Source organism: Nyctibius grandis, chromosome Z (assembly GCF_013368605.1).
Source record: "Nyctibius grandis isolate bNycGra1 chromosome Z, bNycGra1.pri, whole genome shotgun sequence".
In the NCBI taxonomy this organism is placed as follows: domain Eukaryota; kingdom Metazoa; phylum Chordata; class Aves; order Nyctibiiformes; family Nyctibiidae; genus Nyctibius; species Nyctibius grandis.
The window spans coordinates 6936655-6955270 of record NC_090695.1 but is presented as its reverse complement, the minus strand read 5'-3'; the positions used below and the strand labels follow the sequence as shown (position 1 = coordinate 6955270).

The window sequence follows — 18616 nt, the reverse complement described above, 5'->3', positions numbered from 1 at the left end:
TCAAGAAAGCCTGTGGCAAGGAGCAAAGTTTTGGAGATGCATAAATACTCATGAGAAGGAAAAGAGTAAGACAGAACAAACACATGACGTGTCCTACACTCAAACTGCTACAAAGGTGCTTGCTCTCGAGGGTTTCATTGCTGGTGCGAACAGGCAGAAGTAAAATGAGAGGTGAGGGCTTGGCCTGCCACTGTTCCCTTTACACCTCTGCTATAACTTAAGGTGTCACTGAGTTATGGGGAAGCTGAGCACCGAGAAAGACCAATATATTGCTGAAGACACACCAAGATAAATCCAAACTTACACAAAGCAGGCTATTTGGACGTCAGCTTTACCAGCAGAAAGGAGCCTCCCTGCCTGCAGCAAAGCGGAGCGAGGATGACTGTCACCTTTCAGTGTGTCAGGCTGTTGGTGTTTGTGCAGGGACTTACTGTGAATTACTGGCTGAGCAAGCCTCTTCAGGATTCTGAGAGAATCAGATTAAGGCCATTGACTTTTATATAATCATGGATGAAATACATAACTGAGAGCTTGCTTTAATTATGGGGGTAGTTGGAGATAGTTAACAAAAGCTCAAGTCATTAAGATTCATCTAGAAAGATCATCTTTTCTCTCATATCTGCAGTAATTGATCATGGAATATTAGCTAAAAGGAGCTAGATAAACCAGACAAAAAAGATAGATGTAGAAATGGAGGAATAAATAGAGGGATGATAGACAGGTACATACTTAGATAGATGGATAGTTGAACAGATGGCTATATTTATATAACCTTAAAGACAGGGTGCTTTCTTGGTGCTGTGGTTGAGCTCACTGAGCATACTAAGGGCTCCCTGCAATCTTCCGATGCCTCTGTAAGCCTCCAAGAGCTTCCCAATCCTCTAAGCTGCTACAAACATGCATATACATGACTAACTTTTAGTATAGTAGGCCCCTTGATTTCAATTCTGCTTAAAGTTGAACTCATGGCTAAATGTTTACAAAGTGTGTGTGGGGAGGATGATAATGATTTTTCAATACTCTTGGTATTTCTGGGCTTTTATTTGCTGCATTCACAGGGTGGCTTTTTTCAGTGACATTGTCAGAACTGTAACTACGTAAGACTTTTGTATTTCTACGTTAGGTGATATTTTGTCCTTGTTGCTCATAAAGTCCCCTGTGATGTTGAATCTTCCGAGTTTTCAGGACTGGCTGAGATTGAAACAATTTTTTTTCTTTGGGGTTTTGTGGGATTTTTGGCTGGAGCGTCAGCCTCAGTGTTTGATTTCCTAACAGACTAGATCAATCTGTGTGTGCCCCAGGGTAAAATACTCCTTTGCCAGCTGGTGGCTAGGATCAATTAGTAGCATTTACTTAATTTTTTATTGTTATGGTTGTTATTGTTAGTATGTGTACAGTGATGGTAAAGAATGTCTTTCTAGCAGAAGTACAGATTGGAGGAGAGGGATATGTCAAATCTTGAGGAGAATGAAAAAACGTAGGTGAACATTAAGGACTTGTAAACTCCTGAGCTCTTGGTGATTACAGCCTCAGAGTGTCCATATATTTGTAAGTACAGGTACAGAGACAGGTATGTATCCTTTAACCTCCCTCATCTATCCCTCACTGCCAGGGCTTGCAAAATCACTCCTTCAGTGCTGGCATCTTTTGAGCTAGTTACAGTCTGAATCCCACCAGCAGTTCTCTGGTGGTGTGCCACAAAAGGATGAAGCTGAGCCCATTCTGTGGCTGTGTTAAAGGAGCTTCAGTCTCCAGGCGTGGTAAAGCAACAGGTTTTGAATGCAGTGAGCGTTTCAGAGACCAATACCCACTGCCTGCACACATGGTCTGAGGTATGGAACAGTTTGGGTCAGCAGCCATGTGGACACTCTGGAGTTGTCCTCCCAGACCCATCCGCCTGCAAGGGCATCACAGCAGGAAATACCAACAGTGGGTGCCAGGAGCTGCAAACAGGCTTAGCACAGCTCGTTCAAGGCTAGCCTTGGGAGTACTGCTAAGAGATCTGCCAGCATGAACTGGTCAGGCCTTAGATCAAATTTTAGCTAAAGCAAAACTTACTAAGTGTCCTGGCTGTATTCACCAGACAAGTCATCCAGCAGATGAGCCCTCAATATTTCAGCACAAAAATTTTCCACCTCCAACATGCCCTCGATGTCTATTATCCAGATTTAAGTGTATAACTACTGTAGCTAGGTAACACCTAACCACACCAATGCTAGCGTGAGCCCTGATGGTGTGGGGTGTAATGTTTCTGAGGTGGCTCAGGCTAGAGAAAGCCTGTGGATGTGGACAATCTCCCTAAGACTGAAGGAAGAGGTTGTGGGCACAGCATTGATCTGGCTTACCTGGGTAAGGGTGGATGCCATTAGCAAACACAGCTTCTGCGGCGGGCTGCCCATTAGCCTGCGGCGGGAGGCCAGTGAAACCATTCACCCCAATCGGAGATGGGATGCTAGGCACAGCTGGTGCAGTTATGCCAGGAGGCGTGCTTCCACCTGCAAGTGGGGAGGACACAAAATCAGAGCTGGTGAGTACTGGAAGCAATAACTACATGGAGAAAACTGCTGACACAACAGCTGTGACCACCACACAGAAACCTTCTGATAATCCACAAAATGAAAAAACTCCCAAGCTGTTGTGCAAAAAAGGGTCTGCTTGCCATTACTCCTCTGTTTGGAAAGCACTTAAGAAGGCTTGGAAAACTTTCTTCAGCAGAATGAAGCTTTTGCTAGGGGATCATACTCTCTAGACTAGATCCATGGCTAACATCAAGCAATAGAAAACTATGGAAATATCACCCTTCCTCCTCAACTTCCTCCCTGGAGTACTACCTGTTTAAATTGCTAATAAGCAGACATTTCTTTCCTAGATATCATTTAGCACCAAGAGAAAATTCTCAGTTCCACCTTTCTACAGCAGTTCCTCTCAGTTTCTCTTTGGAGATGTCAGCTTTGTGGGCGTATCGATTTCCAGGACTACTCTGTCTGCACTCTCTCGGGAATACACATTTCATGTACAAACTCGTTCTGAACTTTCTCAGCTCCAGGGGTCCTTAAAAGGTTTGGCAAGTTGGTATGTAGCCTAAAGGCAGCCAGTGATACTTTTTGTTTTGGTGTCACTGTTCGGCCCAAACTTGACTTCATAGAGTTTTAGCAGAGATCTCTCACTCAATAGGGGCAAAATTTGGGTTAGATTTGCTTCTTTCATGGAATCATACTCCTCCCCTTCTTCCCAGATGTATCCTGTGGGGGACTGTAATGCTGCTGTTTCAGAAGAACAATTTAGTCTTTATGTTTTGGATGGGATTCTGTCACCCACTGGTAAAAAAATACTTAAATTTCTGAGGGGAGAATTAAATCCCTCTGCTACCTCATTGTCTGCTTCTATGTATGTTTAAAATGACTGGACAGTCTACGCTTCTTGCAACATCTTCAGGATGTTTTTGGGGACCAAAAATGAGTTTTCAATAAGTATGAAATTGTATTTTTCTCTTGCTAGCTGTGAGTGGGAAGTTAAACTATCTTATCTTCAACAATATCTTTCTGTGTCGGGGTATACTACTGATTGAAAGCACCATTTTTGCAGTAACCTCTTTTTTAAACCAATTGCAGAAATTTTCTTCACCACAGAATAATTCCATGGTGGTTTCGTCCAATAACACACTCTAATGACTGCTTAAATCTGTGTTGGTGCTTTAAGAAAGCCAATACAGATGCATGAGATGTTTTAATATGTTCTGATTTGTGTAGCCCAAAAAGCAAGCAATATTTCAGCTCTTTTCTTATACCCTGAGCAGACAAGCTGCTGCTTCCCCATTGCTTATTTAAATGGTGTTGGCCTTTAAAAATGTCCTCTGTGGAGGTACAGGGAGCAAGCAGTGGCAACTGAAGTACAAAGGCAATGCTCTTAGCATATGTCATCATCTTGCAAATCACAAGGGCTAGTTAAAATTTCAGTTGCTTTTCTGGATCTCTCCTTTATTTGCATAGACAGTGTAAGTAATTTTTTCTAAAATTACAGCAAGGGATTTGTGCTTGCTATTTTGTGTATGTCTAAGGAAGTTTAGACATATTCATTGCAATTCTTTATTTTTTTTCTTAGAAAGAACCCCACTGGAAAGGTCAGATCTGTAGTTGGAGTAAAACTGGCATAATGCCACCACAGAGAACAAATGGTGGTGGTGCATGCCAGTTGTGGATTTCATCTCTGGTTTGAGATCTCTTGATGCAGCTACACCAGGTGCAGATTTACAACGTGGAGGGAGGGAAGGAGAAGAGAAGGAAGGAAGGAAGCCTAAATGAAATTTCACTTCTAGCCCCTCTGTGCAGTTAACAGTGGCAGACTCACTGCAAACGTACTTTTCACAATGATGGGAGAAATGCAAAACTTGAACCAAACTTTCAAAGATGTCAGTTTAATTGCCTCACAATTACTGACTGTTGTGTGAGATAAACCTGACTCTTGATGGGGAATTGTCAAAATACCAACAAACAGCATAAAATTTTTACAGTTTGATTTACTCACTGGGACTGCCTATTGCACTCCATTGACTGCCTGGTGACTAGTTTAAACCAGATGTCTAACTTTTGTATGGTTAAACCAGGTGAGATGGATCCTGTCTCTAGTCTGTTAGATTTGCCCAGATCCAAAACTCTTTGAGTTCCTAGGTCCCATGGGAACACATGAGTCTGAATGAACTCATGGCCATGTCCCAAGGAACCCACTCTCTATAGAAGGAGACTCCACAACTTCCCTGGGCAGCCTGTTCCAGTGCTCTGTCACCCTCAAAGCAAAGACGTTTTTCCTTATATTTAGATGGAACTTAGATCTCTAATTCTTCCTGTTTATTCCCCATGTCGTGTGTGTTGGTGTACAGGCATTTCAGGGAGGTAGTCAAGCATGCAGGTTTCCCGGAAGAGGTGCAAGAGGATCCACCATAGCTATACACACCCTTGAAGTGGCTGACCTTCTGTTTCCCATCTTGGGAGGCAGCTAAGGAACATTTCTCACTGTTCTGATTGGCCTGGTTTATTCCCCCGTTAGAAGCAATGGCATGAGCATTGCCACTCGGGACCCCACCCCCCAAGACATTCAGTTTAAAGCTTGCCTCACCAAGTCAGCCAGCATAGAGGCACTGTGCTCAGCCAATACCTCCAAAGCCTCTAGGACTTCCGGGGTACCAGAGTCCTTTTTCTAGTACAATTTTTCTTTTGCTTAGGAAAGATCAAAACACCTCTTTTTTTTTTTTTTTTCAATGTTCCAAACACTTTTTCTAATGCCAGTTTTTGAGAGAACTTTGAAATGTTTCATTTTCATTCCAAGTCAGAACAAAGATATACTTCAATGACTGGAAATCCTGCTATGAAGCAGAATGATCATTTTCCATTTGGCTTTCTGAATGCTAACAAAAGCCAGCAGGAGAATTCACGTTAGGCTTCAGATATCTCCTGGCTACTCAGAAATCACTGCTAGTGTTGTAGGGTTGCTTGCTCAGACGTTATGTGAAATATTTTCTATGCATCTTATCACAAGCTTTGTGAGTGTTGTAGTAATACAAGGAGTCATTTCAAAGTCTAAACATTTCACCAGAGGAATAATTGTCAATGGACGTTTCCACAACCCATTACAGAGCTTTTTCATGAAGGAAGCTACCCATTCAAGGTAAATCTGCAATAATGCCAAAGTACATAGGCTCCATGATTGAAAATATGTCATAAGGAGAGTGCAAAATCTGCCACCATGAAAGAGATCAAGGGATCATCTAAAGCAGCATCTAATTTTCAATAAAGACCAATCATGGGTGCTCTGGAAAGCATATAAAAAACATGAGTTTTCCTCTCCTGTGTTCTGACAATAAGAGTTTAACAGTCCCCAAAGGCACCAGGCACACCAGAAGAGGAACAGGACTTACACTGTAGAAGGGCTGGATATCATGGTAGACACAGAAATTGGCTGTTGTACTAGTATTTACACACCTATGTCACAGAACTCGCTCATTCTCAAGACTTATTTACGTGCAAAAGAGCTTGTGCTCTTTTGTGGTGGGACCATCAAAAACCACTGCCTGGATTCAACTTTCCAGGCCCTGAGAGCATTTGAATTCCAGGCAGTCTTTGTTTGACGTTCTCTCTGCTCCCACCAACACAAAACAAATCTAGCTAATGCAAATGCAATAATCTTTCCAGCAGAGGGTTTAAAGGGTGCACATATAATTAAGCCACTTTTCTATTTGGATTTGCAGTAGCTGCATCGACTTGTTGTTTATACATTTATCATTGTGTAAACATATATTTCAAAATGTGTAGTATAAGATTTTTGAGTCAAGTGCTTTTCCTTGGGTCTTCATAAGTTCATGTGGAATGAGATCTGTCTTTCTTTCTCTCCCTTCCCCTCCTTCCCTCCCCATATTCTAATACAAGCAAAGGAAAAGATAAGTATCTGATCCAGTAGCTGCTGACATTGTTCCCCGCTGCAGATTGCAAAGAGATGCTAAGCTGTGAGTGAATGTGGAGGTTTTCTTTGTCAGACAGGCTGGCAGAACTCAGTTCATTCAGAATGGCCCCCAAGCCTGCAATGCTGCGGTGCCTTATCTCCCTGCCACCCAGTGTTTCTCAGCCGCGAGGCATCTTTCCTGGCTGCTTTGTCAGATGGCCCTTTCCTGTTCCAGGGCTGGTGCAGACCTCTTCATCTTGGGCTATGAAGCCGACCCTTTCCTCTCTTACTACTCTGCTCTGGAGTCCCAGATCCCACTCTGCCCAGCGCTGCCTGTACCGCAGCTGGCTCAAGCATAGCTCACTCTCACCCCAAACCTTTGTCAAGATGGTCTGCTCCAGGCCAGCTTGATGCTTCAAGGTTCACACAAGGGCATTGGTATGCCACATCTTTCTGAACACAGTCCCATCCCCAGTGCCTCTCATAGGAACAACCTGCATCACCCCAGGGACCCTTTAAACCCAGCCTGTCCCTTATAAATGGTCCTCTGAAGATGTACCTTTGAGTCCTCTGCTCCCATACCAGACTCAGTGGTATATTGCAAAGATCTCCAAATTCTCGCTTCTTTCCTCCCATGGTTCAGCCCCACTTTCCCTGCTGTCCTACTTCCCTGCTGTTAGGCCATATGCCATTCCATGACTACCAGCCCTGACGGTTCCTTTACCTGTTCCTGCCCAAAAGATTTCTCTGTGCTTCAAGGCCCAGGAAAGCCAGTCCTGTTTCCATCTCAGCTTAATTCTCTGCTCTTCGAATGATATACTGCAGCTCCTAGCATGGACTTCTTGTGACACCTCACAGCCTAGCCAGATCCTGGCAGCCTTTCACTCACTACCTGTCTCTGCTCCAGCAGCCAGAAACTCTCTCACCAAACAAACACTTGCACTCCAGGTAACACCAGAGGTCTTCCCTGAGTACCTTGTGTCCGATTTCACAGTAGGGGAAAGGCTTATGTGTCCCAAAGATGTAGCTCATCTTGTTAATGATATTGAATCTCACCACAAACTTTATTTTGTTTGTCTTTGGACCAGCTTGGTGGTGACAGCACCAGCACTGACCCCTTGGACATCTATATGCACCACCAATAAACCATTGTAGGTCACTGGGGGATATTTTGTGCCATTTGGAGGGTGCTCAGAGCTAAAGGAAAGTAGTGTAAGGGATAAGGCTGAGAGGGAAGGATCATGGCTGAGAGCCCTTTCCAGGGCCTTCCCTGCCAGCACCCTTCCTCCTCCCCAACAAGCCCAGTGTGTCCTGGCTTTGGTAGGTCTCAGCCCTCTTGTTCCCCTCACCTGTGCCACTCGGCACGGAGCGCAGCTAGCCCAACAGCCCATTGCTGGAGGGCCCTTTAACTTTGCCCTTACAACTATTTTACGATACAGAAGCTGACCTGCAGCTGGTCCCATCCATGGAAGAGGTGGTAACAGTCTTTCTCTGCCCCTTTCCCCCTCTCCCAGACCACAAAAGGATCTGGTCGGCTCCACTCCTCACTTCTGGTTGTCTTCACCAACAAGATGAACATTTCAGTAAACACCGACTGGGGTTTACTGTCAGCTAACATGTCCTGCCAGGTCTCCTCTGGGATGTGGCCAGATTTTCCTGCCCTTTTGCCCTCTCCACCTCCCCAGCCCCTTACCTGAGGTTGGTGTCATGGGGGCGGCCGCCAGGCCGTTCATGTTCAGAGCCGCCATCTGCTGCATCTGGGCCGCAGCAAAGGCTGCCATGGGGTTCAGGTAGCCGCCTTGTGCCACCGATGCCATGATCGCGGCTTGCTGCTGCATCAGCTGGAACAAAGAGAGCAGGGAAAAAATATCACGCAGTCACTGGGAAGGCAGCCGCGGCACCGGCACCAGGATGGGGACCTGGTGAGAGTGTGAGGCATCCCTCTGTTTTGAGATGTCAGCTCACCATGCCTGTGGTACCCCCCAGCCTTGACCTTCCTTCTTGCTATAGGGGCTGGAGGCAAAGTGCATGTTTCATCTTGGATTCTTTATGGTCCCCACCCCCATGATGTGTTCCCCAGTGTGGAGGTCTCCCATGAGTTGGACTCAACCGTCTGGCTCCTTGTTACTCCTCTGATGAGAAAGACAGAGAAAAGACTTTACATGATCCTGAGCAGAGAGGCTTCATGGCTTACATTGCTTGTATCAGAGCTCTGGGAAAGCACTGCTGGCTGCTGATGGGAGACCAGTATATGTGGAGCAACGTGGAGAGGGAATCCTTTCTCTAGAGCAGCAAGCTTAGCTAGTTCTCTGGGGATAACCTGATTTGTTTCCATCTGTCAGTGACAAAAATCCTTTTTTTCTTATGCTGCTGGGGGGCCTCTGGTGGGCAGTGGGCAAAACCATGACCAAACCTTCTAACGAGATTATGGCACCTATTTCCAACACAACTAAGCAGAGACTCCTGGAAGAGCTGTACAAAAGAAGGGAGTTCCCCTGGTTTGGCAAGATTAATACTGTGTAGTGGGAAAAGCCCTTCCCTGTAGTTTTGATCTGGGTTGACTTCCTTAATCATTTTTTTCCAGAAAGTGATCAAAATGCTGCCTCTTCTGGGGCACCTAAGAAAAGACAGAAATAAGGAACCTGGGCTATATATTCAGGCATTTGGGAGTAAAAATTTTGGAGCAGAAGGTTGGTGAATGGTAATGCATTTTGGAAGTGCTTCTTACATTAAAACCAGACTTTGCTGTCATTATTTTATACTCCGAACCTAGCACAAAGTCAATGCAGTTCATGTTTACAGTATGGCTGCAGTGGGCTTGTAAAGTGCTCCTGGTGTGAAGGAGAACACAGTTTGGATGAAGCTGCCTCTTGTCTCCTTCCCTGGAGCTGTACGAAGAGCCAGATGAGGTAAGTCTGAGTCCATATCCAACCCCCACTAGTGACTGGTGGTGAATGCTTAGAGAAAGTGTGGGGAAAGAGGACGAGCAGAGAGCGAAACCTCACTCTGTTCATTCCCCAGCCTCTGGTAATGCATGACTTGATAATAATACGGGAGAAGGAAACTGTTTTTCTGTAGTAATTTTAGAAGTGACTCATGTCTTTGCTGTCTCCAGAATTGGGGGACCTCTGTTTTGCTGCTCTCTGTGATTTCGTTCTCTCTCCCATCAGGGGATCACCCTCTGATACTGTTGTTTAAGCACACGGGACACACTTCCCAGCATTAAACCGACCTGAAAAGTCATTGCAAGGAACAGACTGTTCCCTACTTCTCAGTTTAATACAGAAATATCAGCTAAATTAGCTGTTCATACACGTACACACTAAAAAAAATCCTTGAAATCACTGTGCCCATTCAAATGCTGAAACTTTCCTTGCCACCATCAGTAAAGAGACCAAAGTAAAGGATGCTCTGCCACTGACCTGCTGTATAACCATGCACAAGTTGTGTAAGCTTGCCTTGGTTTCTTCAGTGATAAAATGGGACACAGCATACCTGTTTCCCCACACAGGAGTGCCTTCAGATCTACAGATGAAAAGTGCTGTACTAGAGTTGAGTACTATTATTTTTTGAAGCCTAATACAGATTGGTGGCAAGGTGGTGGCTTTTCCTTTGATTGTTAATTACCCTTTTTTATTATACCCTGCATAAAACACTTTCACATTTTAATTAGTGATATCCTGTGCTTTGTAATTACTAATGGAGTGATTAGACAATCTTTTCTATTATAGCACAATCCTGATTCCCCTTTAAGAAGTACATTTGTTTCTAGGCATCGTTTGAGTTTATCCTCCAGAGGAGGCACTGAGCAGGTGATTTTAGTAAGTACGCCAATGAAGTGAATGAGGGAGGGGGAATCCATCCATCTTTAACACTGGATTGACTCCAATGCTGGGTGTGCTGACTCATATCTCTTTTTCTGTGCTAAGTATTTTCACCTGGGGACAGCTGTGGATATAACTGGCCAGTTGGAGAAATGGTGGCCAAGATCTGTGCCTATAGGATCTGTTTAGTGCTGTTGATCAAAGAAGCATCTCTCTGAGAGGGACACAGCTGCAAGGGCTGGGGACAGTCCCAGTGTGGCCTTTGCTGACTTTTCTCTGTGTTTCTCCAAAGCTGCATGAACAAACCCACCTCAAAACATGGAATGACATATGGCTGGTCATGTGTGTGCCGTGGTCAGTCTGGCTGGCAGATAACAGCCTGGTTTGTACTAGAGACCTTCTAGGGCAGGCAGAGGACTATGTTTTTGGCATTTCCCTTTGTCGAATTCAGTAAACTAAATACAAATGGGGTTTCCTCTGAGCTGGTCACCTATTATGGTTGGTGTGACAACAGGCAGAGGAGCCTAGGCCAAAATTCACCTCTCCTTTCTGTACTTGCATGCCTCTGGGCAGTTGAATTGCAGCTTTGTTTCTCCTTATTGACTATACATGGAACCCCAGGTGATCAGTTGAACTGCACGTACCAACAGTCAGATGAAATCATTCCCACTCCTCACTTGGCCCTCAGCACATACTTTTGGACCTTGGTTCCCAACCATTTAAAAGAAAAGTGTTAATCCATTTTTCGTTTGTGTTTCACCTCTTCTGCAAGAGAAACAGGGCTCTATTGCCAATGGTAGTACAAATGATTGTGCTGCTCCAAAGGAAATCTCCATTTTGCACTCAGCAGAGCTAGGCAGTCACTTGTGACATTATTTATGGCTTATGCAACTTCCTTTCCTGCTTATGGATGTCTCTAAGCTGTTCAGAGTTAACTCCACAACAGCACATGCTCCGCCTGGTTTGCAAACTGGGTAACCTGAGTATGCGGCTTCTTGTGTATTCAGAGGGTTTATAAATGTGCACGGGAAGATGCATGGCTGTAGAATATACCTTGGCTACATGCGTGTTCCTTTTTGCAGTGTAATGTCATTCATGCATTTCTGTCATAGACCTTCAGAAAGAAGAAGGTATTTTCTCTCTCCTTATGAGAAGAACAACATGATTCTAATTTGATGATTAGTGCTGAAGGTGCAGGGTCTGCAGCCTAAAGCCTGGTGGGTTTCAGTGAAACTTTTGCTTAAAACTGGCCTTACTCCCACGGAGACTGAATTAGGAGCTTGAGGAGCAAGAAGGTTGAATTTAGCTTAGGGTTAAAAAGCTAATGCAGTAAAAATAAGGTAGTAATTAAGGCCCTAACCTTTGATTTTGGAAACTAGGTTCAGTTGCTTCTGCTACAGCAGGCATCCTGCAGGGAGTGGCCACACTGTTTCTGTTACGCTCAGTGCTCTGGGGATACCCAAAATGCCCTGCAGACCTGGAAACCCCCCTGGCATGGTGAAATGTGCTGAGTCCCTCTTCCTCATGACCCAGAGGACATGCACCTTGCTGAAGTCTTCAGAGCCAGCCTGTGGGGTAAAACGGGGTCTCCTCCAGAGCTGGAAGGAGTATAGCATCCCATACCTGAACACAGCCATGTACCCCAGCTAACTGGCTTTGCTTCCTTGGCTAGAGAGGGGACCCCAACCCTGTCCCAACCATGTCTGGACATCTCTACCCCTGGCAACACTCCTGCCACCCTTCTGTGGTCACGTTTCCTATTCATGCCTTTCCCTCTCCAGTCGGAGTCTTTCGGTGGTAAAGCTTAAAGGGGAAGGTGAGGGGGGTCCTTCCCAGCCCAGCAGCTGACGGTCACAGCCCAGCTGAGTGCAGCACCATCATGGCGGTGGGAGGATGCAAACTCAGTCACCTTGAAAGAAGCTGACAGCATAGACCTACTTCCTTCCTCCCATGGTGGCTCCAGGGAAATTTAGAAAAGGAGTGCAAGTCCTGTAAGGATCACCAGTCTCCCTTATAAAACCTCTGGGGCATTCCCAATAGAAGTCACCCCACTCCTTCCCCAGCTTCCCCTGAAGACAAATGTCCCATCCGCTCTCCTTTCACTTTGAAAGAGGCCCAGTCTATGGTCCCAGTTAATAAAGATGTAGAAAGTGAGGCAGTGACCCCAACAGAGGCAAATCAATAGCAGCAGGGCCCCTGGGTATTGTATACTTTAAAATATGCCATTTGAAATGCAGATTTTCCCTGCCTGTGTTGGGGCCACAAAGCACTAATCAGAAAGGCAGCAGCCTTATTATCTCAGACTGATCCAAGGGGATGGAGAGGAGCTTTTCCATTCCTTATCTGAAAGGACTTATTTCCTTCCCTTACTTCCTTGGCGTGATCTTTGCCTCAGCATTTAGAGCTTTTTCCCATCCAATTTTATACATTTGTTCACTCTTTGCTCCAGCCTGGCCTTTATTATTGCTCAAATATTTATCTTCTGAGGACACCAGGAGATGCTACCAAACTGGTTCATGCCCATGGACAGCATCTCAAGAGCTATGACCCTGCAGTCCCCATCTCAGGGCTTGAGAACTGATGGGTCAGCTGGAGAGGCACTGGTAAGGCCATTCAAAGCATGCAAAAGAGGTGTTAGTGATGGCTGGTCAACAGAGAGAGATGGGAGGGTTTATCTCACACACCTTTTTGCTAGCTCAAGTTGAGGTGGCTAAACTTCAGCCAGCTCTGTCATCAATGGATGGATAGGCATCTCCACAGGCTTATCTATCCTATCTTAGCATGGAAGATTAAGATAAAAAACAGCAAAGGGTGAAGTTTTGCAGCACAGCTCCACCAAAGCAAGAGCTTGCTGATGTACAGCTCCCTCTCCATGTCTTGCCACTACCTCTGCACCAGGACACATGCACACCTGACGCTGCCGAGCACCAGCTCAGGAACAACGCCAGCAAAGCGTTAACGATACAGCACAAACATGGCACCTTTACTGTCAGTTTTCCTCCCAGAAGTCTGTCCCTGTGTGGTCACTGTCAGTCTAGTGGCGTGGGGTGAGGACACATGGCCAGAGGTGGGGTTGGGAATGGGATGGTCGCCTCCGGCATCAGATGGCTGTTAGACGGCAGGGTTGTGCAACTGCACTCAAGGAAAGGAAACACTGTCCTTTTCTTACAGGAGGAACAGATGCATGGAGAGATGAAGTAACTTTCTCAAGGCCAAGAACTCCTGCTAGAAATAAGATGAGGATGCTGCAGCCTGCCTTCCCCAGCCCCCAAAAGAAATACATGTGAAACTGAAAAAGGGGAAGAGGAGAGAGAAGGATTATTTCTGATGTGCTCTTTTTGAAATAGCATGATCATTGCCCTTGGAGAATGCTTACTCTGACCGATCTGATGACCTTCTCATTTTTTTCAGTGTTATTTTCTATACTTGTCTCTGAGCCACGTGATGTTTTGTTTGACTTTTCATATTCTTCATTCAGTAATAATAATAAAAGTAATAACCACGCTTCCCACCTCTAACTATCTATACAAACACTTAGCTAATTAATCCTCATGGTATCTCTGTGATAGAAAGAGGTAAGTAAAGTGATCAATCAAGCAGTAAGAGGACCCATATTTGGTAAAATCACACAATTGACAAATTCATGTCTGTTTTGCCTAACTGGCCATTGGGAAATAAAACCAAAAATATCTCCCAAGCCTTCAAACAAACAGAAGATATTCTGTAAAAAAAACAGAATGGTGCTTCAGACATTTTTAAATGTCTTCTTGGGAACAGAAATTTCTACTTTGAAAATAAAATTTAAATTTAATTAAGATTTTAAAAAAACGAAACAAACGTGCAACACCTGGATTCATGTGTCTTAGTGTCTTTCCAAAGCCTGATACACAGTAGTTTGAATTTCCAACTTCCTGAGAACTGTGGAAAAAACATAAAACCTAAATAAAAAAAAGAAAGTATATAGAGCCCAAATCTGAGTGTTCATTATTTCTGAATTACCAGGGAGCTGACGATCTGAAATGTGATATTAGCCCTGCTACAAAGTATTATGGCTTCGAAATAGCTTCCTCTTCTGGAATGGATCAGAACAAGTGATTTTGCATAACAGGCAATATTTACCAATACACTGTCCCATTTTGGTCATTTAAATATAATAACTATTATATGCAGAAGACAGTCTATATTCAGTAAATTTTTCCTGATTTCATAGGGCTAGCTGAATTTTTTTTAAGTGTCTTTCCAGAATAATTTCACAGTATGAATTGAATAAATATTGGGATAAGTGATTCTTCCCTTCAGCACTACTTCAGATCGTTTAGCAGAAATCTCCTTTCATCTCCACAGGAGCTGGGACAGGGAGGCAGAGGAGGGCACCCAGGCTTTTATGGTCAGCATGGTAGTCACTGCTGCCCTAACTTCCCAAGGTGACCATTTGTGATGATGACTGAGAGCTTTGCTGTGCTGGATGTTCCCAGATTTGTTGCAGTTATTGTCTGCAGTTCAGGAGCTGCAGCCATTTGTACTTTTTCAGAGTGAAGGGAGCTGGGATTTACTGATGGGAAAGGACTTGCTCTAGGCCGGAGAGCAAATGTTAATGATTGCCTACGCTGCCCCTGTCCCCATCTGTCTGTTTTTACTAACTCTATGCCTGTGCCCTGCTGCAGGTTGCAATCAGTCCCATGGCTGGAATTTGGCCAGAAGACCGTGGCTAACACTCCCACCCGATTTTTTATGCAAACTTGATTTATGACTTTGATCTTATTTTAAATAATTTAAAAATTAAATAATTTATACAGTATCTGTCACTTTCCAAGGCTCCTTCCTTTGTTCTTGCTTTGCTCTTCTGTATTTTCCCATCTTCCCAACCCTTTTCACAGAAGTCACAGAATCACAGAATCAATCAGGTTGGAAGAGACCCCTGGGATCATCGAGTCCAACCATTGCCCTGACACCACCATGTCAACTAGACCATGGCACTAAGTACCATGTCCAGTCTTTTCTTAAACACCTCCAGAGATGGTGACTCTACCACCTCCCTGGGTAGCCCGTTCCAATGTCTAACGACCCTTTCTGAGAAGAAATGCTTCCTAATGTCTAACCTGAACCTCCCCTGGCGAATCTGTGCACGTTTCCTTTTCTGCATGGTGGGGCAGCACTGACACGAGACAGTCACTAACTACTTGCTACTTTCTTCATAGAAAGTAGACTTGCAGGAACTTTTGCCGCAGTTGCTTATTTGGGCCAGGACTATACTACCACCATTCATAGTCTGGTTTGATTTTTACTGCTCATGATTTTGGACTTGGCCACTCCATCGCTTACCAGGGACTGAGAAGGTGTGCTGTACTGCTCTGAGCTGGAAGGTGTGCCTGCAGGTTTGTTCTCGACTGGTAGAAGATCAAAGGTGGTGCCACCTAGCATCAGTCTCCTCTCCCGGCTGAGTTCAGATCTATAGCTCAAGCTGGCCTTAACTGAGACTGCAGACACAGTTATCAATACCCAGCTGATGTAGATCCACAGTAACCTGACAACAAAAAAGTCTGGTGTCCTATACATGTGTGAACTAAAATAAATAATTGCCCCATAAAAGAGTAACCTAAATGAGTATGGGAAGACATTGCTGAAGCGAAAAAACCTAAAACAATCCAAAAAACCTGAAACAAATTAGTATAGGGGCTCTGGGAGATTTAGGGAGCCATGAAACCTGACTTGCCTTGAGCTGCATACAAAAGAGGTGAGGTGGGTCTGATGTGACTTTCTGTGTCACCGAAACAGCACACAGAGTTAGTGTCAAGCTTTGTCTGGGCTGCTTGCAGGTGGCACAGGAGGAGGGGAGGCAAAAACCACACACAGAGGAGAACCCCCTTTGCTTCCTGAATTTTTTACCTCTGGATCTGAGGCCATATGGCTGCTGAACCCAAGGACTAGTTGCTTAGCCGATGTGAGGCTGTTGCTGCTTTCGAGCTTAAGTTGCTTGAGCTGAGGTTGAGTGGCTTGGCAGTGAGTAGCAGCAGGGAGTGAACTGTGATGTGGCCATTTGCTGAGCTGCAAAGGAGGTAACTTAAAGAGGAGCTAGGGCCCAAAGCAGTCCTGGTGGCAACACTAATGACTATCAGTCAGACACTGATGGACTGAGACCCTCACCACATCTCCTCGGTGGTGCTGCGGTGCTTGAAATTCCATGGCTGCCCGCTGATCTCTCGAACAGCTGCACTGTGTGGGTTTCTGTTGCACTGGCCACCTTGATTCCTGGAGACCTTTTTGCAGGAGCTAATGCAGTCCCAGTGATGTGCACGATGCCTCTCTGGGGGAGTTTCAGCAAGAAACCACTGTCTAGGGGACTTGGCAACCTCCTCCATGGGGATGGACCATTAGAAACTATTGATTAAATGGGTCTCATGGGATTGCTTGGGAACTCTTATATGGAGACATCAGCAAGCTTGGACTTCAGTGGGATAGCTGGAAGGACAGGCCATGAGTACAAATCAGAAAATCTAGTGTCTCATGCTAGTCCTGGCCTTACTACTAAGCACTGAGGCAGTTCTTAAACTTGTGCTACCATCATACCCCTATGTGAAACCCATGGAGAGACAGCATAAGAGAAAGCCGTGCCCCTGAGGGAGAAGGGAAAATAAATAAGTCTGATCATCAGCTTTATTTGTACATGAGGAAATGAGACCAGGGGTCAAATGATTCACCCAAGTTCACATGAGTTGCTGGTGGCAGTGGCATCAGCTGTCACCGCTGTCCTGCTCTTGTGTTTTCACTGTTTCACCTTCGCTCCTCTTGACTTGCCTTAGCTCTTCAACTTCAGTTTGGGCTGAATAAAACTACCCTCCTCCCTTCCCTTTCCCCGTATCGATCCCTCCATCTCCCGCTGGCATTTATGAGGTGCCAATCACCATGATATCTAAGAGCCAGCAGACCGAGGTGGATTAATCGGGACCGAGGGAACGTCACACAGCCTTGGCGCTCCCTTCCTTCCCTTTTGTGTGAGACTGTGAGATGAAGCAGATAGGGAGAGACACAGATAGGGAGGCTGATTGAGAGACAGCATCTGAGCACGCTCTGAGTGTACAGGCGCCACACGGAAACGTGATCCCATCATTTAGACAGCTCTGAAGTCCCCAGGGTAATTGGTGTCACCAGCTTGTCATATCCAATGGGTCAAGATCTAAAACTTATTCTTTCCCCCTTAATAGCATATTTAGCAGAAAAATGAGAGGATGGGTCCAATTCTGCTTTCACAGAAATCAATAGGAAAAGTATTCATTGGTTTCAAGTGGTGCGGGAGCAGACCCAGGAATTGTTTTCACTCTTCCTTCAACAGGAAGAGTGAAAACAAAACAATTCTCACTCAAGCACCTACCCTCGTAATGTCCTGTATTATCCGGTGAGAAATAAATGGAGGGAACTTTTGTGGTGTAAAGGTGTGTAATGCATCATCTTTTATATCAGTATAGACCTAGGCTGGCAATTAGAAGAATTACTCTAGATTAAAAATTATGTGAAAAGATTTTTTGGACCAGAGCATCAGGACAGTGGTGTCTTTACCACCTCTCCAGCTGCCTGATCAATGCCTGTAGCATAATACTGGAGCCACATCTCCTGCCTGACAACCTCTGCAGATGCTTGTCCCCATCTACCCATGGGTTGCCTCCTGTTTATTCCTCGGCTACATGGGGGCACAGATGCTGCATACCCCTGCCAGGCTGCTGGCCACTGACCTGCGCTCAGCTGTGATTTACTGTCTTTTTTCTTCTTCCTGCAGCCTTCCCCGGCCAGGAGGACAGTTAAACTCAGCCAGGCCGGGGAGGGGACAGCTTGTCTATCATGTGAAGAAGGGAGTAGGGGACGAATGAAGAAGCAAAGATGGTCTTTGACTGGGAATAAAAACGAAAAGGGCAAAATTGAAAGAAAAATAGAACTTGTCTAGTGGAAAGAGAATTTAAAAAGTCCAGAATAGCACCAAGAGGTGCAACAGAGAAGAGAGGGAGAACTTCTGTGGAGCTCTACAGCACATCCTCATGACTGGACATGGCTCTTCCAAGGGATAGACTGGGTTGTACCAAGTGTTCAGTGAGGCATAGGACACTCAGTGAGGGAAAGAAATTTCAAGGCCCTCAAGTTAAAAAAAGAACATGTGGATGTGATGGGAAATCCACAGTGCCAAGGCTTGAGAAGGAAATAGGCAGGGAAGAAAGCAGAGCCTTGTGGTCAATGTGCTGGAGGCAGTATGGGTACACTGGAGTGTGATTCCTGAGTGGGCCCTGTATTACCTAGGGCATGGCATGTGGTCTCTCTCATTCAGGAAGACGTTTCTCTGGAAAATGGGATTAATGGTACTTCCCTCAACACAA

General features: G+C 45.1%; 1 protein-coding gene across 18 annotated transcripts in view; it reads right to left on the bottom strand.

Moving 5' to 3' along the window:
* Positions 1–18616, bottom strand: part of CELF4 (CUGBP Elav-like family member 4) — a 703740-nt gene that overhangs the window by 40540 nt on the left and 644584 nt on the right. For all 18 annotated transcript variants that reach the window (XM_068422675.1, XM_068422655.1, XM_068422661.1 and 15 more), the window contains 2 exons: positions 8126–8273; positions 2346–2495 (listed from right to left, as the gene is read on the bottom strand). In XM_068422675.1, the coding sequence (XP_068278776.1) occupies positions 2346–2495; positions 8126–8273 (298 nt within the window). The remainder of the gene's footprint in view (positions 1–2345; positions 2496–8125; positions 8274–18616) is intronic.